At 47.0% G+C, this 23,475-nt stretch overlaps 2 protein-coding genes across 2 annotated transcripts in view; both read right to left on the reverse strand.

Annotated features, from left to right (window-relative positions):
* The window catches only part of gch1 (GTP cyclohydrolase 1), a 43,656-nt gene extending 22,148 nt beyond the window's left edge, over positions 1-21,508 (reverse strand). Inside the window, exons 1-2 of the mRNA XM_023951454.2 lie at positions 21,009-21,508; positions 6,724-6,833 (exon numbers count right to left, since the gene is read on the reverse strand). Coding sequence (XP_023807222.1) covers positions 6,724-6,833; positions 21,009-21,363 — 465 coding nt within the window. The 5' untranslated portion in view covers positions 21,364-21,508. The remainder of the gene's footprint in view (positions 1-6,723; positions 6,834-21,008) is intronic.
* A 650-nt stretch (positions 21,509-22,158) lies between these two features.
* Positions 22,159-23,475, reverse strand: part of wdhd1 (WD repeat and HMG-box DNA binding protein 1) — a 38,261-nt gene continuing 36,944 nt past the window's right edge. The window contains exon 26 of the mRNA XM_011492502.4: positions 22,159-22,695. Coding sequence (XP_011490804.2) covers positions 22,519-22,695 — 177 coding nt within the window. The 3' untranslated portion in view covers positions 22,159-22,518. The remainder of the gene's footprint in view (positions 22,696-23,475) is intronic.

Below are 23,475 nucleotides of genomic sequence, written 5' to 3' on the forward strand. Positions count from 1 at the left end.
TGGATGGATGGATGGATGGATGGATGGATGGATGTGTGGATGGATGGATGGATGGATGGATGGATGGATGGATGGATGTGTGGATGGATGGATGGATGTATTCTGTAATATTCTTTGGGGGGGAGTCATTGAACGGTTACTGCAATAGGAAACATGTTCATCACTTCTCCAGTGTCTTTGATATTCAGCTTTTTTTCTTGACTTGGTGATGGACGGCGTCCTCACGGTTTTCGCTGCTTTATTCCGTTTTTTGTAGGACTTCTGGCCCGTCTCGTTGGCCTGAGGGCTTCTCTGCTTTGGTTTATTTCAGCCAGTGGATCCATTCTGGTTTTTCCTTCCCACAGGGTTGTTGGAGTTCAGCTCTTGCTGATTAGAGGGTGGGAGGTGTTGATGCATCTCTGCCTCCTCGCTCCTGGCGGTCTACAACTCAATTGTCTTGATTGGCTGCTCCTTGTGAAGAACAGACAAAGGTCTGCTTGGTGTGAGAACCTGTTCTTTTCTTCTTTTCCATTTTATACGTTTGTCCAAACTGTTCTGTTCAAATGTTTGTGCTTTTTCCCGTTTCTGTGTTCAGCTCATATTTCATCTTGCTGCCCACCAGCCTGGGCCAAACAAACATTTTCTGACTTGATTTGTATTTAAAACACCAACAGTTTTATTTCTATCTACATGAATTGTTTGTGGAATTTAAAACCTTTGTGTTTCCAACATTCTCCATCCTAAATATGCTCTCCTGCAGAACCACGAGACGGAAATGGAAGCAGTCAGTACAAAGAGTCGATGCACGGTTTTAGACAAAGATTAAATATCTGACTTCTAGAAGAACACGGATAACATTACAACCGTCTGCTTTAAAACTGTCCATTTTACATAAGTATGGGTCCATAGAAACAGTTGTTCTTTTGTTCAAAAACGTCTTTATAATGATGATGATGGAGCTTCATCTGCAGTTGTGAAGGTTGGAGTTTACCCAAAGAGCTTTCTGGAAGTGTTCTCAGTAATGTCTCTGCTAACGCCAGGACAAAATCAATAACAATGTTTGTTATGCTTATTGCCTTGAGGGAGTAATGTGACAATGTTTTTAAAAATGTAATCAAAGAGTCTCATAAAAGAGTGGTATTTTGATCCGTTCATGCCTCTCTGAGTATTCCTCTAAAAACCTGCTCTCTGAGCACCAGCCCCTCCAAACCCATAAAAATGAGTGGGTCTTCACATTGTGACATCACAAAGTGAGGAACCGCCCCTTCCAGGAAGAGTCTGCACTGCCAGCTCCACCCCCAGGCTAACAGACACGCCCACTTCTTTCTCAGTGGAGCTAGCGGTGATCGGCTAAACGCTTTCATTCATATGATCAATATGAACATCCATCTTTGCTAAAGTTCAGTTCTTTGTTTTGGTGGGAGAAACGCAGACACGATGCTGAGGCCGCCTCTAGGATGACGTCATAAAATGGGCGGCACCCACAAGGAGAAAAAGGCGGAGCCTCAGAGATCGAGTCGTCTTACTTCTGGGTAGGAAAAAGGGCTCATGAAAATAACTCATTTTTCATAAAAAAGCGTTCTTTAGAGTGCCAAAGGTCATACGTGATCATATATATGGATATAGTTTACTCCAAAAGGCTTCAGAAAAGCAGGACAGATACCTTTTAACCCTTGTGCTATCTTAGATGACCCCCTTCCTTCCATTGACGTGTTATTCCTACCATGACAAAGGTGGATAAAGGTGGAAAGATTTCATGTAATCCATGGACACCAGTGAAGATCACAAATCATTGAAGAAAAAAGGTTCAGAGCACTGTCTAGTGGGTCTAGATGACCCAACTGTCTAGTGGGTCTAGATGACCCCACTCCCAATGTTAAAGTGCCAAGGATAGAACAAGGGTTACAGGCAGCAAACTCAGCTGCATTCACTGTATGAACAGAAGCTTTTTTCTCAGAAAAAATCCTTCCTTTTCTTCTGGAAATCGCTGATCCGCTTGTTGTAACCCTTGTGCTATCCTATAATGTGCTATAATGTAAGGGGGGGGGGGGTCATCTAAGATAGAACAACGGTTAAAAGCATGTTTATCAGATCTCGTCATACTGTGTTTGACAATGGACTATTCTTACATGATGTCATTAATAAAGATCCTTTGAAGAGCGGACGACTGTGTGTCAGAACAAACAGGAGAGCAGTCAGACGGGTGGCAGGTAGTGATGAGAGGTCATGAGGGTCACGGACGTGAACAAATGAAGCCCACAGCTGAGTTAGTGTGAATCAGTGCTGTCATCGGAGGACACTCAGACGCTGGAAATGATCAGCAGCTGGGTCTCTACGACAGCGAGCACCTGCGCGTGAAGATGGAGGGATGACAGACGAGGCGGCGAGGACGGCGGCTGATGAGTTTCCGTGGAGAGCAGTGATGTCAAAACAGAAGCGAGGAGGAGGCAGATAAACAGATTTCAGCTAATCTGATTCCCTTGTTCCCTGCTGCTCAGACCAGCTGCCTCCAGACAAATGATACACATCTGCTGGCATGGCTCCGTGCTTGGACTCCGATTTTCTCAGCTAAATGTCCAAGTTATGAGCAAAGATAAGCCTTTTATTGTTAGCGGGGTTCCGGGCAGCTCAGATCTGTACGGAAAATCAGCTCACGTCACTTTTTAAGCCAGAAGATGACACTTTTACCAGCTCTTTGGCTGTTTTGAGGGTCTGCCTGATGTAACAGTAAAAGAAAGACTTTTACAGCCTTTAGCGGAAACATGATAAAATACAAACCCAAAAACTACAAAGATGGACGAAACATCTGAGAAAGCCTTTAATAACAGCTGCCCAGCTCCAAAAGGAGCTTTTATGTATGCAAATAAATACGTCAGAAGATATATGCTGATGCGATTCCAATAGCAGCTATCATTGACCCTTGTGCTATCTTAGATTACCCCCCCCCCCTTCCATTGAGGTGTTCTCCCTACCATGACAAAGGTGGATAAAGGTGGAAAGATTTCATGTAATCCATGGACACCAATGAAGATCACAAATCATTGAAGGAAAAAGGTTCAGAGCACTGTCTAGTTCAGGGGTCGGGAACCTATGGCTCTTTTGATGGTCACATGTGGCTCACAGACAAATCTTTAATTATACTTTTTTTCATTAGATCAGTCCTTGTCTGGCGCGATGCGATGCCAGAGGCGCGCAGTAGTAGTATCGGTGCTTGGAGAACAAAATCTCTGCCAGCGCTATCAGTTACTATTATCTATTATTTCACAGAGTTTGTAGCAGCCGGAAACCTGTGAATTGCCGTGCCTAAAACTGCGCGCTCCCGTCTTTGAGGAAGAGCGCGCAGATGCGGAGACGGGATGTGTGAGGGAGAAAGCAGGGGGTGGGGGTGAGGGGTTGTGGGGACAGGCAGCAGGTGAATCGCGCAGGGATTGTAAAAACGTAAAACCCGCTGCCCGTCAGTCACTGCAGCGTGTGAGTGAGTGTTTGGTTCCTTGTCCACATCTAAAGATCATTCAGACCTAAGATCACGTTTAAAGTCTCAACGCCTGCAAGAAGCAGAAACTCACCACGTATCAACCAGACTAGACCATCAGCAAAACTACCACGAGAAATACTCATCATTTATTAGCAACAGCATAACAATGTTATTAAAAAGAATTCACAGACTTATTGTACTTTAAAAATGTTGAAATTACATCAAATGCACACATTCATTTGTATATTTAGTTTTAAACATATTTTCGCGGACTGACTTGGACTGGGTGGCTGTTGGGCCGCGTTATAAGTTCTGGAGTTCATTAAACGCATCAAGCAGAGATCTGATTGGCCCTCAGTTCTGTCGCTCAGCCTGTTGTTAGGTAGTTTGGACCAATGGGGTTCAGCTATGGGCCGAATAAGGAAATAGGAGGGCTGATGCGGCAGTGAGCGAATATAAAGTTGCTTTATATTCCCGCTTCGGCGGGAAAGATTCAGGAGTTGCTGAATTAATTGTTCGGCGTTTGTTACGGTCTACAGTAACCAGAATAAAGAACCTTAAAAGAGGTTAAGGCTCCGTGTCTCAGTGTGGGAAAGGGACACTACATTATTGTATGGCTCTTTGGAAATTACATTCAAAAATATGTGGCGTTTATGGCTCTCTTGGCCAAAAAGGTTCCCGAGCCCTGGTCTAGTGGGTCTAGATGACCCAACTCCCAAAGTTAAAGTGCCTAGGATAGAACAAGGGTTAATATTAGAGGATGAGCTTAGATTCTTTTAATAAGATTTCCATTCAACCATCAACCTGAGGGACACAGAAAAGAAAGGAATCTGGAGCTGCAGCAGTTCAGGGGTGAAATGAAGGGGGCAAACGTAGAAATATTTCCAAAGGACACCATTCCTCGTCATCCTCATCAGATTCTAACAGGGTGAAAAAGAGCCCAGAGGGGGGACGCGCACGTCGACTGGTTTGCTCCGCCCACCTCTTCAACGCACCAAGAACGGCGACTTGACGGAACAGAGGTCTGTTCAGTTCACGCGTGGGTCCACCAGCCTGCCCATCAAGAAGCACGCCACCGGATAGAATAAAATCCAAACGACTGATTCAAACGATCCAACCCTCTTGTTGTTTTAAATAGAAAACAAATGACGGTCCATTTCAGACTCCATGACACTGTCAGAGATCATTCGCCTGCTATGTGTCTGGGGGGCTCCTCAGTCTGAGTCGATGTTGCTATGGCAACCACTCTCACCAATCAGGACTGAGCTTGTTGGGAGGCCACACCTCTACCACTTAAAAGCGGGCTACATGAAATCTGTCAATCAAACGTTTGAATGTTGTTCATGGGGGCCAGCAGGCTCCGCCTACTTTTATTGAGGCCTCTGATTGGTCAGTTTACAATTTGAATAACTTGAACTACAGAAAAAATGTGGATTAAAAAGAAAGTGTTTAAATAACAGTTATTAGATCAAGAATGGTTATTCTGACCAATAGAATGACTGAGTCATGGGAGGAGGCAGGAGGGAGGGGTCACCCAGTCCACCTCTCACATACATGGGTGGACTCACCCTTAGGCAGTGGTAGATGATCGCCTGGGGCCCCCAACTCTCTTGGGGTTCCGAGCTGAACACTTAATAAAGATGTCTAAAATACATTTTACGTCCATCATTATGTAACTCTTTCATGGAAAAACACCCCAAATCCCTGAACTGGCATAGGATTGATCATAATAGTGTTTGGTCCCCCGTCCTTCTGCAGAAATGGTATATTCCAGTCAACAGCAAGTCCAGAGACCCACAAGTTAGCAAACAGAGTCAGCATCGGCAGACTGGGCGGTTTCCAGCTCAATGGGCGGTTTTTATTCTGACTTTGGGGTGAAGACTGCTTCAGGTGGATGGACATAATTTGGGCAGGTTTGGGATCGGTTCTGGATCGGTTCTGGAGCTTTTAGTTCCTGGTTAAAACCTGTTCAGGCAGGAAAGTGCGGTCTGGGGAGAGGCAGGTGTCATCTTCCTCACCTGCCGTCATGAGATGTAAAGCCTGCTGGTTATAAAATAAATGTGTTTTCACACTAACCTGTTCCATAAAAGCAATTGATATGTTTGATTCTATTCATTTTAATCATTTGTATGAACAAAATTGCTATTTTCCGTAATTGCTGTTTGCTTTCAGCGTGAGGCTGTGAGCTCTGCTGCAAGACAGATTACGCAAAGTGAAGTCAGGTTGATTGTTGCTTTAGTTTCTCAGCAGACAGTACAGACCAAAAGTTAGGACACAGCTTCTCATTCAAAGACACTCTTGCACAATCTTGGCTTTCTCTGGATGATCTTCCAGAGGTAGTCATAGTCAGGAAAATAAAGGAAACTCTTTGAATGACAAGGTGTGTCCAAACCTTTGGTCTGTATGCTAATTACCTAACCTAAATGATAACCTAATTATTAAGATTATTTTACATTTTAGACATTTCTATATGATAAGTCATATATTTCACTTCAAATCTGACCTGAAACTTAACTAAAAAGACAGAATGAAGCATAAAAACAACTGAACTTATTGGTATATTAATATAAACAATAGATCATTTGTTTTATGAATTCATATATACGTTTTTGGGAGGATTTTTACCGATGGTGTTCCACAAAATTCTTTCTAATACACGATTAGAAAAACAACAAATATTCTGGAATCATCTCAGGTGATGTTTGATTTTTCTAATTTAATACTTGCAAAATGTTATATTGACAATAACAGGTTTTTAAAAATCAAAGTGAACCAGTAAGAACGTTGTTTAATGTTTTACCCTACAGGGCAGGAAAAATTAAAACAACCGCTGCAGAGGGCCCCAAGTCCGCCTGGGGGCCAAACGCTGAGTCCACCACTGCTCACATACAGTCAGTAGGCGTGAACTTTAGGAGGTTGGAACCAGAACAAAGACAGATCTGGTTCATCAACAAATGCTGGATTTGGTGTTATAAAAACACATTAGATCATGAGAAGTGAAAAACTTTTATGTTTTTATTCTATGAAGGTTTTACCTTTTGCAACCGTCATCATACGTTTTTTTTCCTATTTCTTAATGTGTTTCTTTATTTTTGTAGGTGCCTCAGGTGTTCGCCTCTCTCTTCATGGAATAGTGTACATAACTTTATTCTCTGCAGGACTCAAGAATAAAGCAGCATAAACATGAATAAATGTCCTTTTTCCTTAAGGTTGAAATACAGTTGTGTGTTTCTGCCTGTTGTCTGTTTGTGTGTCTGAGGTCCGCTCACCCTGCCGAAGATGGGCACCAGGTGGTGTTCACACATGGAGAACATATCAATGTCCTTGACAATCACCATCTCGTCGTGGTCTTCATCGAAGATGGCGTCATTCAACACGTCTGTGGAGGAAGAAAAGAAATACAGAAACTAAAACAAAGTGGAAAAATGTGCACTGACATGTTTCCTTAACTATATTATAATATTATTATTATTATTATTACCAAAAGTATTGGCTCCCCCATCCAAATGATCAGAATCAGGTGTCCTAATCACTTGTTCTGAACACAGGTGTATAAAATCATCTCTCAGGCTTTCAGACTGTTTCTAAAAACGTTTGTGAAATAATGTTCCGTTCTCTGGAGTTCAGTGAATTCCAGCGTGGAACTGTCACAGGAAGCCACCTGTACAGCAGATCTAGTGGTGAAATGTCCTAAATATCCCACAGTCAGCTGTCAGCTCTATCAGGACAACATGGAAGAGTTTGGGAACAACAGCAGCTCAGCCTCCAAGTGGTCGACCACGTGACCTGATGGAGAGGGGTCATAGATGCTGAAGGTCAGAGAGGTCACCCACTTTCTGCAGTCAGTTGCTGCAGAGCTCCAGACGTCACGTGACCTTCAGATCAGCCCAAGTCCAGCACGCAGAGAGCTTCATGGGTTTCCACGGCCGAGCAGCTGCATCCATCCACACATCACCAAGTGAATGCAAAACGTTGATGCAGCGATGGAAATCACGCCGCCACTGGACGCCTGAGCAGTGGAGACGCCTTCTCTGGAGACATGGATCACACCTTTCCATCTGGAAATCTGATGGACCAGTCTGGATTTGGAGGTTGTCAGGACAACGGTGCATTTGGGACGAGTGTGACATTTGGTGGAGGAGGAATCATGGTGTGGGCTTGGTTTTCAGGACTTGGCCCCTTAGTTCCAGTGAAAGGAACTCTGAATGCTTCAGGATACCAAAACATTCTGGACAATTCCATGACCCCAACCTTGAGGGATCAGTTTGGAGCGGCCCCTCCCCCTTCCAACATGACTGAGCAGCAGTGACCAAAGGTCAAAGGTCCATGGAGACATGGAGGACAGAGTCTGGAGTGATGAACTGGACAGAGTCCTGACCTGAACCCCATAGAACACCTTTGGGAGGAGTTAGAGCAGAGACTGAGAGCCAGGCCTTCAGTGTGTGACCTCACCAATGACCTTTAGAAAGAAAGGTCAGAAACTCCTAGAAACACTCATGAACCTTGAGGACAGCCTTTCCAGAAGAGTTGAAGCTGGAACAGCTGCAAAGGTGGACGACATCATGTAGAACTCTATGGGTTAGGAATGGGACGAAACGGAGAGGAGACAATCCTGAATCCAAGTGGCAGAAATGAGGCGCCTCCTTAGAGATATGCTGAGGGACTCAGAGCCGCTGCTCCTCCATCATCAGATGAGCTTAGGCTCGCCCATCTCTTCTGGATGCCTTTTGGAGGCCGATTCTGTTCTAGGCATGAGAGAGAATGAGGGATTCTGTCCTTTGCCTGGGCCGGGAATGCCTCGGGGCTCCCCAAACAGAACAGGAGAACGTTTCTGTGAGGAATGAGGCGGTCATCACAGCAGCACAAATGTCAAGAGGACATTCATGCCGTCCTGTCTCTCTTTGGTTTAGGGCAGACAGCAGACCTCAAGTGCACCAGGAGAAGTCGGGTTTTCCTCCGCCGTCCAGCAGGACGCTCTTCATCATGGCGTGTTGGTGTGTTTCTGTCAGACAAACATGGCGTTCTAAATTTAGCTCCGTTTCCTCCTTCCTGCTTTAGCTTTATTGCATTTTTTGGAGCCAGGATTGAATAAACACACTTTTATCTGTTTGCGCCGACACAGACGCTCTCATTTTTAATTTCCTGAATGGTTATCTGTGGAACGGAGCTGGATCTGAGACCGGGGGTGGGGGGGGGGTCCACACAAACACCACATGCAGAATTCTGCTCCGGTCTGCGTTTGTAACACAACAACTGTGTGCACAGGGTCATCAGGCTGCAATGCATGCTGGGCTTTCATCTTCGCCACACTTTTGACTTTGTGAAATGTTCAAATGTCAGTGAAATCAAATTCTGTGACATAAAAGCTGAGAGGTGTTTAAGTCGTGTTTTCTGGAGTTGGAGGGGCTGCCCCAGTCCTTTTTCTTTATTGGGTGCAAAAATCAAACCAAACTTTATCTATAGAAAGCACTTCTCATTCATTGCACAACTCCAGCTGCTTAAACATTTAAAACAAAAAACACACAATATTACAATAAAAACCCAACCCACCCTTCCCACTCCCCTCTGTTGACCCTTTCGACCCCCGACCCCACACACAATAAATACTGATAAAAGTAACAGAAACTTAAGGCTTGGCTCTGCTGTGAGGAAACAGTATTGGGGAATCTCTTCCCACCAGGAGTCAGTTCGGCCGTAGGACCATCGCCACAGTGCCCACCCAGACCGGGACGGCAGAGGGGTCCACTTCACAGCCGTGAAGCTGCAAAGGTAGACCCCAGCTGCCCCAGCAAGGGCGAGAACTGCAGCAACAACCGCTGACCAAGCCGGCAAGCCCTGGAGGAAAAGATCCCCACAAGAAACACAGGGGCTAAAATCATGATAAGACAGAAATTAAAGACAGAATATGAACATAAAAACATACAATTTAGAATAAGATTAAATGCATAAAATAATATGTATTAAATCTAATAGAATAAATAAGCAGATAAGATCAATTAAAAGCTAAATTAAACAGGTGGGTCTTCGGCCTCTTCTTAAAACCTCCACAGGCTCTGCAGGTCTGAGGTTCTCCAGCAGACTGTTCCACAGGCGAGAACCGTGATGGCAGAACGAAACCGCCCCATAAGTTTAGGTCCTCACCTTAGGAACAACTAAGAGGCCAGCACCGGAGTACCTCAGGGTCCACGAGGGCTCATACTTTAAAAGAAGATCATTCAAATAAGAAGGCCCAAGACCATTTTAAAACCGGCGTAATGTGTTCCCGCCCCCTGGTCCTCGTCAGAACTCGTGCAGCTGAGTTCTGCAATAGCTGTAGATTTGAAATAGACTTTAGATAATCTAAACGACTAAAAATAAAAGCATCAGTATCTCTGCTGCATGAAAGAGAAACGGCAAGAGACTCTGGCAACGTTTTTAAGATGATAAAATCCTGTCTTAACGACATTTTTGATGTGTGGGATAAAATTTAGCTCAGAGTCAAGAAGATTTCTCACACAGTGAGAAGGTTTAAAACTATGAAGATGTGGTAAAATCATCTCTCTCTTCTCTTCAGAACCGATGATTAAAACTTCAGTTTTGTCCTGGTTGAGCTGTAAGAAATTTTCTGCCATCCACAGCTTTATATCTAAAATACAGTTTAAAAGAGTGCTGACAGGTTCAAGGTCATCAGGAGACACGGCGATGTAAAGCTGTGTATCATCAGCATAGCTGTGAAAGTCAACGCCGTGTCTCCTGATGACATCCCCAAGAGGCAACATATACAAGTTAAGTATTAGACCTCAAATCGACCCTTGGGGAACCCCACAACTAATTCCATGGGTTCTTGAAGAGCACGTATCCATACTTACAGTACAGACCAAAAGTTTGGACACACCTTCTCATTCATTTGAATGAGAAGGTGTGTCCAAACTTTTGGTCTGTACTGTACATAAAAGTGTCGATCTGTAAGGTAAGAGTAAAACCACTTCAGAACATTTCCAGAGAGGCCCACTAGACTCCTAAGTCTGTCTAATAGAATCTGGTGATCTACTGGATCAAAAGCGGCACTAAGATCCAGTAGCACCAAAACAGAAAGTTTCTGTGAGTCGTAGTTTAATCTAAGATCATTAACGATCTTTAAAAAGAGCCGTCTCTGTACTATGGTTTGTCCGTAAACCAGACTCATATGTTTCTAAAGTTTTATTGGTTTTTAAAAACTCGTTGTTTGAGTAGCGACACTTTTTTCTATAATTTTACTTAAAAATGGTGAATTGGATACGCGTCTATAGTTATCCAGAGTTTTTGGATCTAATTGACTCTTCTTCAGAAGGGGCCTCACCACTGCCGTCTTACAGGCAGAGGGCAAGACCCCCGTCTGAAGAGAGAGAGGGGAAGACCCCCGTCTGAAGAGAGAGAGGGCAAGACCCCCGTCTGAAGAGAGAGAGGGCAAGACCCCCGTCTGAAGAGAGAGAGGGGAAGACCCCCGTCTGAAGAGAGAGAGGGCAAGACCCCCGTCTGAAGAGAGAGAGGGCAAGACCCCCGTCTGAAGAGAGAGAGGGGAAGACCCCCGTCTGAAGAGAGAGAGGGCAAGACCCCCGTCTGAAGAGAGAGAGGGCAAGACCCCCGTCTGAAGAGAGAGAGGGGAAGACCCCCGTCTGAAGAGAGAGAGGGGAAGAGCCCCGTCTGAAGAGAGAGAGGGGAAGACCCCCGTCTGAAGAGAGAGAGGGCAAGACCCCCGTCTGAAGAGAGAGAGGGCAAGACCCCCGTCTGAAGAGAGAGAGGGCAAGACCCCCGTCTGAAGAGAGAGAGGGCAAGACCCCCGTCTGAAGAGAGAGAGGGGAAGACCCCCGTCTGAAGAGAGCAGTTAACTATGTTTAAAAGCTCTGACTCAAAGAATCCATCAAATGTTTTAAAAAGTGAAGTGGGAATGGGATCTAAAAGGCAGGTTGTAGTGTTTACTTGGGATACAACTGGACCAAGCATCTCCGCATCAACCAGGACAAAACTATCCAGTGTTTCTTCTGCTGGTGATCTGTTCAAACCAGTTATTGCATAGTATTAGACCTCATAGCATTGATTTGACCCATGAAGTCGTCACATGCAGCATTAGATGATGGCATGGAGGACGTGTTGAAATCTTTGTTTATTTAGATTTCAATTGTTTTAAAAAGAAATTTCAGAATGTTTTTGTTTTCTGAAATGGTTTTGGAAAAATAGGAGGTTCTGGCCCGTTTAACTGACTTCTTGTAAATTTTGAGTTGTTCTTTAAAAATGTCCTTATGAATTGTTAATTTCCTCTTCCTGTATCTCCTCTCTGCTCTCCTGCAATTCTGTTTCGCTTTAAAGTCATCAGTCTTCCATGGTATTGTAGGAGTGGCTCTTAATGTTCTTGAATGGAGCCACTGCATCTACGGAAGACTGAAGTCTGTTATTAAAATGATCAACCACATAATCACAGTGAAAGCAGGTGAAATCTGAGCAGGAGGTTGTTTAGAAATGTTAATCAAACTTGCAGCCACTTCAGGAGTTATTTACCGTTTCCTCACAGTTCTCACTCAGGCTTCCTGCTGGATTTCAGTGGTGACATTAAAAAACAATGACGGCCTGATATGGCCAAGTCAACACAGAGGACACCCCGGCGGACATGACCAGCTCCAGGGTGTGGCCTCTGCTGTGAGTTGGTTGATTTAAAAACTCACAGGCATAGATGTCATCCTTTTTGTAAAAATGTAAAGTAAAATCACCTGTTATTAAAATCCTATTGTACCTAAAGTGAAGATAAAAATTCAGAAACTCTTTGATAAAACAGGAAGGAGGGTTTGGTGGTCTGTACTGGGACAGTTAAAACTGGTCAACAAAAAGAAAAGCATGACGCTCACAGGGAAAATAGTTGCAGATGACACTGTTTTGTGAGCAATCGATGCAAAACCCCCACCTTTCTTTCCTGCACTGATTGAAAACAGAAAGTTCAAATGTGGAGGAGAAGCCTCAGGGAGAACAGCGGCCAGGTTTCTGTTACAGACAGGTTAGATCACGGTCTGAGACCCGATCAGTCATGACTCAGCAGAGCCGTCCGTCTTCATTGTCGTGGGTAAATCTGATATGAGCCTGGTTTGTGGTTTTATGTCTGTTTGTGACTTTAGCAGAGACATCTAACATGCGAGGCAAATGGATGTGAATGGAAATGATTAGAATATGTATTGGTGATGGTGTATGACGCTGTGTGTCAGGGGTGTTGGTGTCCTGGTTCAACCGTCAGCTGGAAATAGTTTAGAAAGAACGGAGGGTGAGGTCAAAGTTCACGCTGAGAAGACAGCAAACACTGCTGTTTGGACGAAAACCGTCTGCTTTAAAGGGGTGTGGTCTATTGTAAAAGGTTGTGAAATGATCAATGTGTGGAATGACAACAGGGTTTTAACCAAATGTGAAGCTGACGGACGCGTGACAACATGATGTCTCCATCATATCCGTGATGAGGAGTCAGAGGATGCTGAGACGGAAACAAGCAGCAGCAGTTTGAACATTCAGTGCGGCTCTGGATCCAAACCACCTGTACACACTGATGAAGACTCTGGATGAAGGTTTTCAACTTAAAGAAGTTTCTTTTGGGCTAAAAAACAATTAAAGATCCAGTAAAGCAGCATGAAGCTCTGTTAACCACAACACATGGATGCTGGTTAGTCAGCTGGAACTGAGATATAATCATCTTGGTTCTGTTTACACGGTCTCTTAAGGTTTATTTAATTTGTAACCGTAACTAAAATCAAGTAGAACCTGGCAGCTGAGCCGTGTATTACTAACTAGTGGCTGACTCAGCTAAACTGTCCTCATTGGAGCTCCCAGACCTGCTTTAGTAGAGAGTTATTCGATCAATTTATTATTAATCGATCAAGTAATCAGCATCGACCAAATCGATCCCAATACTTTTTTTTTGAAATGTTGGATCATAGATGGTTTTGGAAATCCGCCGTTTTTTGTTCATAAAGTGAATAATAAAACACAGGAGAGATGTCAAAATGTTAACTGATTACAACAATCTGAACTGAACGCAGTTCTATTATAGAACATGTGTGTTAGAATAGCAAACTAATGCAAAATAGTTAAAAAGCTACTACAATGTCAAAAATGAAAATGCACCACAAACATATATTTTTAAAATAAAGGCAGTAATAAAATACCAAAGTCACTAGCAAAAAAACAAAAACTACACAAAAGCAACACTGAGAAAGTCAGGCTGTGAGGTGTGTGAAATGTTTTTTGGGGATTTGAGCGCTGGGGGAGCGGTGAGCTGCACACACAGCCGTGCTTAGAAACCATTTGGTGGTTTAAATAAATATTAAAAAATAAACAACACAACAAATAACAACAACCAATTAATGTGTTCAGGCTGAGGAATCTCAGGGCGAACCAACTCAGTCTGATTGGAAACGAACCCAGACCACCTCCAAAAGGTGGGTCACAGAACGGTTCCTGGTCCTGGACCAGAATCCTCTTGGGTGGATTCAGACTGAAAACTTGTTCCAGATTATCGGAGGAAACGAATTCTGGTTCACTTAGGGAACGGTGTCCGGTCTGAACACAACGTTAGTTAGGCCTGTGATTTAATCATAGGTAAACCTCGACTAATAGAGAGAAAATGAGAAAATTAATCCAGAAAATCACATTGTCTGATTGTTAAAGAATTTAGTATTTCATCAATAACAAAAGTTCCATCAATACTTTGTTATCTTTCCTTTGTTGGTAATGACAGCAGTCAAACGTTTAACACAAGTCTTCACAAGGTTTTCACAAACTGCTGCTGGTTCACGGACTTTCAACCCCCCCCCCCAAAGATTTTCTATGGGGTTGACATCCGGAGACTGTGTAGTCCACTCCTGGACCTTGAAATGCTACTCACTAAGTCCCGCCTTCGTTACCCGGGCAACGTGTGTTTGGGATCGTTGTTCTTCTGAAAGACCCAGCCATGTTTCATCTTCAATGCTGATGGAAGGAGGTTTTCTCTCAGAATCTGGCCATTCATGGCTCCATTCATTCTTTCCTTTACACGGATCAGTCATCCTGGTCCCTTTGCCAAAAAACAGACCCACAGCATGATGCTTCCACCCCCATGCTTTACAGTCTGGTGTTCTATGGATACAACTCAGCAGTCTGTCTCCTCCAAACACGATGAGTAGAGTTCCTACCAAAAAGTTCCACTTTGGTTTCATCTGACCATAGGACATTCTCCCAATCCTCTTCTGGATCCTCCAAATGTTCTCTAGCAGACTGTAGACAGGCCTGCACATGTACTGGCTTTAGCAGGGGGACACGTCTGGCCCTGCAGGGTTTGAGTCCCTGGTGGTGTAGTGTGTTACTGATGGTAGCCTTTGTTACTTTGGTCCCAGCTCTCTGCAGGTCATTCACTAGGTCCCCCATGGGGTTCTGGGACTTTTACTCACCTTCTGGGACGGAGGCGACAGTGAGCATGTCAACATGTGGCTAATGCAGACGCGAGGCCAGAGCTGGGGACCCCCCACCCCCCATCTCCTTACGCTCTCCTGTGTGGGAACACTTCGGCTTTGTTGTCAGCATGAAGGGGAAAGACAGTTGGGTAAGTCGAAGGCTGTGTGTTGACATTGTTACACAAAGATATGCTACAGTGACACAACTAGTCTAGTGATAAACTTCAAACGGCATCACTAAAGTAAAAATCGGGTCTACAATAAAAAAAAAGTGCAAATTCAAACGTTTTTTTCCAGGCCAGTGTTAAATAGACAACATTTTGGTTTCTGGCAGCTAATGCTTGTATTATTTAATAGAGCAGGTTACTTACATAGGTCAATTTTATTTGTTGTTATAAACAACCAATAAATGCATTTTGCCTTCTTGTATCAAAAAAAATACTGAAAATGTATTGAGCCGAGCCTCTATGAAATTCTGAACCAAAATGAATTGAACCGTTACACCACTATGTGGGTGAAGGAAAAGGGGAGGTCCACCTCCACATGGTCCACCCCTACATGGTCAACCTCCACATGGTCCACCCCTACATGGTCCACCTCCACATGGTCCACCTCCACATGGTCCACCCCTACATGGTCCACCCCTACATGGTCCACCCCTACATGGTCCACCTCTACATGGTCCACCTCTACATGGTCCACCCCTACATGGTCCACCTCCACATGGTCCACCTCCACATGGTCCACCCCTACATGGTCCACCCCTACATGGCCCACCCCTACATGGTCAACCTCTACATGGTCCACCCCTACATGGTCCACCCCTACATGGTCCACCCCTACATGGTCCACCTCTACATGGTCCACCTCTACATGGTCCACCCCTACATGGTCCACCCCTACATGGTCCACCTCTACATGGTCCACCTCTACATGGTCCACCCCTACATGGTCCACCCCTACATGGTCCACCTCTACATGGTCCACCTCTACATGGTCCACCTCTACATGGTCCACCTCTACATGGTCAACCTCCACATGGTCCATCTCTACATGGTCCACCCCTACATGGTCCAACACCACATGGTCCACCCCTACATGGTCCACCCCTACATGGTCAACCTCCACATGGTCCATCTCTACATGGTCCACCCCTACATGGCCCAACACCACATGGTCCACCCCTACATGGTCCACCCCTACATGGTCAACCTCCACATGGTCCACCTCCACATGGTCCACCTCCACATGGTCCACCCCTACATGGTCAACCTCTACATGGTCCACCCCTACATGGCCCACCTCCACATGGCCCACGTCTACATGGTCCACCTCCACATGGTGCACCTCCACATGGTCCACCTCTACATGGTCCACCTCTACATGGTCCACCCCTACATGGTCCATCCCTACATGGTCCACCTCCACATGGCCCACGTCTACATGGTCCACCTCCACATGGTGCACCTCCACATGGTCCACCTCCACATGGTCCACCTCCACATGGTGCACCTCCACATGGTGCACCTCTACATGGTCCACCCCTACATGGTCCATCCCTACATGGTCAACTTCAACATTGTCCACCCCTACATGGTCCACCCCTACATGGTCCACCTCCACATGGTCCACCTCCACATGGTCCACCTCCACATGGTCCACCTCCACATGGTCCACCTCCACATGGTCAACCTCTACATGGTCCACCCCTACATGGCCCACCTCCACATGGCCCACGTCTACATGGTCCACCTCCACATGGTGCACCTCCACATGGTCCACCTCTACATGGTCCACCTCTACATGGTCCACCCCTACATGGTCCATCCCTACATGGTCAACTTCAACATTGTCCACCCCTACATGGCCCACCTCCACATGGCCCACGTCTACATGGTCCACCTCCACATGGTGCACCTCCACATGGTCCACCTCCACATGGTGCACCTCCACATGGTCCACCTCCACATGGTCCACCTCCACATGGTGCACCTCCACATGGTGCACCTCTACATGGTCCACCCCTACATGGTCCATCCCTACATGGTCAACTTCAACATTGTCCACCCCTACATGGGCCACCTCCACATGGCCCACGTCTACATGGTCCACCTCCACATGGTGCACCTCCACATGGTCCACCTCCACATGGTGCACCTCCACATGGTCCACCTCCACATGGTGCACCTCCACATGGTGCACCTCCACATGGTGCACCTCTACATGGTCCACCCCTACATGGTCCATCCCTACATGGTCAACTTCAACATTGTCCACCCCTACATGGGCCACCTCCACATGGCCCACGTCTACATGGTCCACCTCCACATGGTCCACCTCCACATGGTCCACCTCCACATGGTGCACCTCCACATGGTCCACCTCCACATGGTGCACCTCCACATGGTGCACCTCTACATGGTCCACCCCTACATGGTCCACCCCTACATGGTCAACTTCAACATGGTCCACCCCTACATGGTCCACCTCCACATGGTCCACCTCCACATGGTCCAACTCCACATGGTCCACCTCTACATGGTCCACCTCTACATGGTCCACCCCTACATGGTCCATCCCTACATGGTCAACTTCAACATTGTCCACCCCTACATGGTCCACCTCCACATGGTCCACCTCCACATGGTCCACCTCTACATGGTCCACCCCTACATGGTCCATCCCTACATGGTCAACTTCAACATTGTCCACCCCTACATGGTCCACCTCCACATGGTGCACCTCCACATGGTCCACCTCCACATGGTGCACCTCCACATGGTGCACCTCTACATGGTCCACCCCTACATGGTCCATCCCTACATGGTCAACTTCAACATTGTCCACCCCTACATGGTCCACCTCCACATGGTCCACCTCCACATGGTCCACCTCCACATGGTCCATCACTACATGGTGCACCTCCACATGGTTCAGCTCCACATGGCCACCACATGGTCCACATCTATATGGTCCACCTCCAGGGAATACAGTATATGTGTGTCGAGGAAGGCGCAGGTTTAATGTAAACTCCTGCTTTGTGAATGAATAGCAGGAACAGACCCTCGTGATGGAAAATGCAAGAAGAAATGCAGATGACGCAGCTTTCAAGTTAAAATCAATAGTTCTTTTGGAACCGACATACCCAGAGTGAGCAAGTTCAGGCGGATTTCAACCAGAGTTCAGGGTTAAAGTCAGGGGAGTTTAAACGGGCCTTCTGGAATACCCCCCTGGAAGTCTGCCTGACTGCAGTCAGAATATAGACCAAATACAAGGTTCAGGACTCAATCGGGACCAGATTAAGTGGACCGGGTCAGAACCAAACAGTTCTCCAGTCTGAACACAGCCTAAGTTTCTGATCCTGACAATGACACGGAAATACATATTTTGCGTTTCTGAATTAGATAGCAGTATGCATGACTTTTTTTATTGTGTTTTGAATGATAGATTTAATGCAGAACTCTATTCCCATTACATTTATGCTTCAGTTTATTTCTTCTAACTCTAAAATGAAAGAGAAATTATTTTTGGAAGGACCAGATTGACATTATGAGGAAGTTATCCTCAAAAGCTGAATAATAGTTGAAACAAGTGAGTTTGAACATGCAGCCCTAAAACATTTTCATCTCTCCAAAGTGTGGCGAGCTCTGGTTCCAGAACCCTCAGACCCGCTGACAAACAGAGCAGGCGGTTCTGTTTCAGCTTCATTGCTGTTCCTCTCCGTACCGGGTCGGTCATGAGCACAGCTTGTGATGACCCCTGACCCCGGCACAAACAACAACTGCCTTAGCAGCTTCAGCCTTTGATCAGCATGTGTTTCTGGTTGTTCTGTCCGTCAGAGGGGAGGCTCCTGCAGCAGCCAATCAGCAGACAGACCGAGCAGCGCCATGACAAGAACGACGCCACGACCCCCCCCCCCCCCTCCCCTCCAGGAAGGTGAGCAGGTAAACGGTAATGATGTCTTCCCACTGCAGCTGCATATTAGACTTCCCTGCATTCCTCCATGTATGGCTTCACGGGACACGCAAACCCCCCCATGACGACAAAACTACCTCCAGATGGGGCAAAAAAAAAAAGGGGGCAGATCCCCAAATCCAGCCAACCCAACAGGCCGGGGTGTGGGAGAGTCTGGGTCGTGTGGGTCTGAGTCTGCACATGACCGGGATTTGTCCAAACCAAACATGACTCAGCAAAACCTTCCAGGAGGAACATCTAGGCGGGCGGCGGCGTTTGAACAGACGGGCGGCGCTTTCTGCAGCACGACCGGCTGGAGGGAAACATTTCGGTTTCTCTTCATTGAAAATGTGAAACTGAATCCGTCTGTCAGGAAAAACAGCTCAACTAAAAGACAAGAGCTCAACCTCATTTCAGGTCTTCCTAAAATCCTCAAGAACACGTCCTGCTTCAATCCCTCGACACCAACGAGGAGGTTCTGACGCCACCCGCACTGAGGACTGCCCCCTCCCATCTCTGACAGAGATGAAGAGACATCGGAGGAATTTCCTCCACAACATTTTCAAACCCATAAACGACGACACAAAGCAGGAGGTCAGAGCAGCCGGTTGGTTCTCCTCCCCCTTCAGAAATATTAACAGCCTAAATACTAGTGTTTTATTCACCAATAATGAACAAAATATAACATTACTAGGAATATTTGATCCCATTTTCAAACCTCAAGCTGGCTTTTGTTTCATGATTGTTCTTTTTATCAGCAGATCTTTGGACAGCCTTCCATGACGTCACTGCAGGCTTTCAGCACCAATCAGTTCTTTCATGTTTGGGCTTCATCTGAATCAAGAAGCGTTTACAGCATTCAGACACATTTTGCTGCGATTTCTCAAGATTCCCAGCAAAATGTAACCAAAGTCTATTTTAATGCAGCGTTTCCAGTCCATAATCCAAAGCACATGTGAGACTTTAATAACATGTTTTTTTTACGTTCAATCATTCTTTCCTGACAAAATGCAAATTTGCTTGAATTCTGTTCTGTTGTACTTTATATCTGTTCCTCATCGTCTGTGGAAGTCAGGGGTGTTTTAGGGTGGTGGTGGTGGTGGTGGGGGGGTCTACGTGGTCGCCCCGCCCCGGCGAACAGCTCAACATCCGCTTTACATGAGCCGTTCCTGTGAGCACGTTCACAGACAGTGGGGGTAAACGGGCTAAACTGGGCATGAGCGGGAAGAATGAGCAGTTTTGGCGGTAAACATGGCTTTGAAGTGTTTGAAGGGGAATATGTCAAACAAACGGATGGACAGATCAGTACTGAACGGTGGCGGTGGTATCATGATGTGGGGCTGAATGCAGGTTTCTTCTCCAGACTTGAAGGAGCGTCGGCTGCTGTCCAGCCACTGCGGGTCTGGATGGGTCAGATAGACACATCGCCGCCTTGGTGATGGGTCGCTGGGTCCCCGCCTTGGTGATGGGTCGCTGGGTCCCTGCTTGAGGGGTCGCTGGGTCCCCGCCTTGGTGATGGGTCGCTGGGTCCCTGCTTGAGGGGTCGCTGGGTCCCCGCCTTGGTGATGGGTCGCTGGGTCCCTGCTTGAGGGGTCGCTGGGTCCCCGCTTGAGGGATCGCTGGGTCCCCGCCTTGGTGATGGGTCGCTGGGTCCCCGCCTTGGTGATGGGTCGCTGGGTCCCCACCTTGGTGATGGGTCGCTGGGTCCCCGCTTGAGGGGTCGCTGGGTCCCCGCCTTGGTGATGGGTCGCTGGGTCCCCGCCTTGGTGATGGGTCGCTGGGTCCCCACCTTGGTGATGGGTCGCTGGGTCCCCGCTTGAGGGGTCGCTGGGTCCCCGCCTTGGTGATGGGTCGCTGGGTCCAAACATTCATTTTTGTATTAACAAAGCTTTCTCTGTGCTCTGCCTCTTTTCCAAGGGTTTTTTAAGGGGGTGGGGGCATGAATGGGATCAGGGGTTCTGTGTGTGTGTGTGTGTGTGTGTGTGTGTGGGGGGGGGGGGGGGGGGTTATTCAATATTATTGTGCTTGTTTATTTTATGTTTTGGTTCTGGTGTTAAGCACCTTGTGTCATTTTCTATATAAAGTTTGATGTGACTCTTGGGAGGCGCGCGCCCAGCACCTGTCGGCTGTCAGGGCAGGCCCCGCCCCCTGTGAGCGGCTTTGTGGATTTGGAGACTCACCGGTGATCTTCTCCTGGTAGCCCTTGGTGAAGAACTGCATGGCGGTGGCGGCCCTCCACGGGGTCTTGAGGAGCCCCTGCCGCTGCGGGTCCTCCCCCAGCCCCCGCAGGATGGTGCTGTAGGCTGCGGCCAGGGACGGCAGGCTCATCTCGTTGTCCTCCACGCTGCGGGTGCGCTCCTCCTTCCAGCTGTCCATCACCGCGGAGGCGGCCCGGTGCGCGCCGGGCTCCGCCGGCTGCGGGGCGCCGCTCGCCCGCTTCCCCGGTCCGTCACGGTGCCCGTTGATGACGGAGCTGCCGGCGGAGGCGTCCTTCCGGTCCGGGGAGCCGTACCTGAGCGGTTTGGAGGGCTCCATCTTTCTTTCTGTCACTTCCGGCTCAGGCAGAAACTTGTTGGATGACTTTCTGCGTGTTGCGTTACTCGGAAATGTGGATCACTCACGCGGGCGCTCTTCCCGCAGCGCAACATCCCGCAGCTTTATAGCAGCGCTTCACCCACGGAGCCTTCTGATTGGCTGGCGGGCGCCGGGGGCGGGGTCCGCACCCTCCGACTCAGGTTTGTCGATGGACAGCTGCAAAAAGTAATCTATTACTCTTCAGGATACTCCATCACGTCTCAGCCCCTCCCCCGCGGACGGGGGAAGTTTCTTCTTCATGCTTTATTACTGAATTCTGATTTTTAAATCATTTTTACGTTTAAACATTGATCTTTGTAAACAGCAACGTTAAGGAGCTTTAAGTACATTTGTAACTAGGAGCTTTAAGTACATTTGTAACTAGGAGCTGCATCAATGTGGGTTGATGCTGTATTACTGAATGAACATGAAACTTAAAGGGCAATAAAGACAGAAATGATCAAAGTTGACCATAAATAAAGTCAAAACAGCACAAAAACAAAAAAGAAAAGTTTGTGAAAAATGCCAGAGCCTGGTATCGAACCAGCGAGCCTCTGCACCAAGGATCCCTCATGTGTTTCTATGGAGGCAGAAATCCTGGAAAAGTTCAAGGATCTGAAGGACCAAAAGTCACAGCTGGAAAGAGCTGAACATTTTAATAGTTGAATGGATAAAATAGATAAAAAATTATAGAAGTTAAGAGACAAAAATGGAGGAAGATTCCAGAATAACGAAAGAGAAACAGAAGAACAAAGGTTGAAGGATTTATAGCATTATATTTATTTGCTTTATAGTATTTAACCCATAAACCATGAATTAAAGTCACCGGACCGTTTGACCCGTTTGACGGTTTCCTTCAGTTGATGGTTCTGGTTCTGGTGCCTCTCGTCAGACGTGAAGGCTGCAGGCGCCGTCTCCATTCAGGCTGTTGTCTTGACGGACCGGATCAGAACCGGGCTGAAAGTGGCAGCATCTCAAGGACACAGAGAGAAGCTCTGACAGGTTGGACTTTTATTTATGAAAACGTTTCTGGAATAAAAACTAAAAGCTTGACGTTTGTTCGTTTATCAACAGGTTGATGCCAGGTTCTGGAGGAGAACCGACACCCTTTGGGCTTCAGTTCTGGTTAAACGCAAAGGCAGAAAGCCTGGAGGCGGACTCCAGCGGCTTCTTCTTTTTGGCGTCGTGGGCCGTGTCCTCGGCGGCGGCGGCGCTTCGCTCTTCCTCCGCCCTCTTCCTCTTCTTCCCGTCCGCCGCGTCTCCGTCGTGTCCTTTGGCTCTGTCCGTCCACGCCTGAAACAACAGGAGCGTGCGTGTTAATGACAGCTGCAATTGGACCGTTCCATCTCTAACCTCCTCCGTGGCGATGACTAAGCGCCGGCGTGGACGCTCAGGCGTGCGTCCTGAAATTGCATCCTGTCGTGTATAATCACCATCGACAGGCTGCTGCCCGTCGGCGCTTCCCCCCTCCCGCTTTCATTTTCCCCTCATTTCTCTGCCGGCGCGGACAAAAGAACGCCCACCTGGACGTAACCGAGCCGCCGTGAGTCACAGAAGCCGCACGCACACCTGACCTCCCTCCCCCCGCCACGGCGGCTCAGGAGCGCCGCTTTAAACACAAAATGCTACACAGAAGAGAGGAGTGTGAAATGGACAGAGCAAAGAAGAAATCTGGAGTTTGGTGAAAATCCAGATTCTGTGGATTTTCTCCTCTAATTTCTTTCCAATTTCCTCTGTGAGATTAAAATCTATTCTGATTTCATGAAACATTTAATATTTAGGCTTGAAATAATTTGACCTTCTCTGCAGTGAATGATGGACTCAGACAGAGGAAGCAGCTCTGGTAAAGACGGCTGTTCAGGTAAACTACAACGATGCTCCAACATCCAGAGAAAAGGGAGGAATCTCTGTATGACGGGGACAAGGCCAGCATGTGTGTTTGTCATCCTCACAAGAAACAATTCACAACATTTCCAGGAACTTTTCAGGCAGCAATGGGACCAAATTAGAGGATGTGAGCAGGTGACCAGGTGGAGAGGCGGGTGGGGGCGGGGCTTAGACTCACCCCCTATG

This window comes from Oryzias latipes, chromosome 3, assembly GCF_053564925.1.
Source record: "Oryzias latipes strain Hd-rR chromosome 3, Olatipes_Hd-rR_3.1".
Lineage (NCBI taxonomy): Eukaryota > Metazoa > Chordata > Actinopteri > Beloniformes > Adrianichthyidae > Oryzias > Oryzias latipes.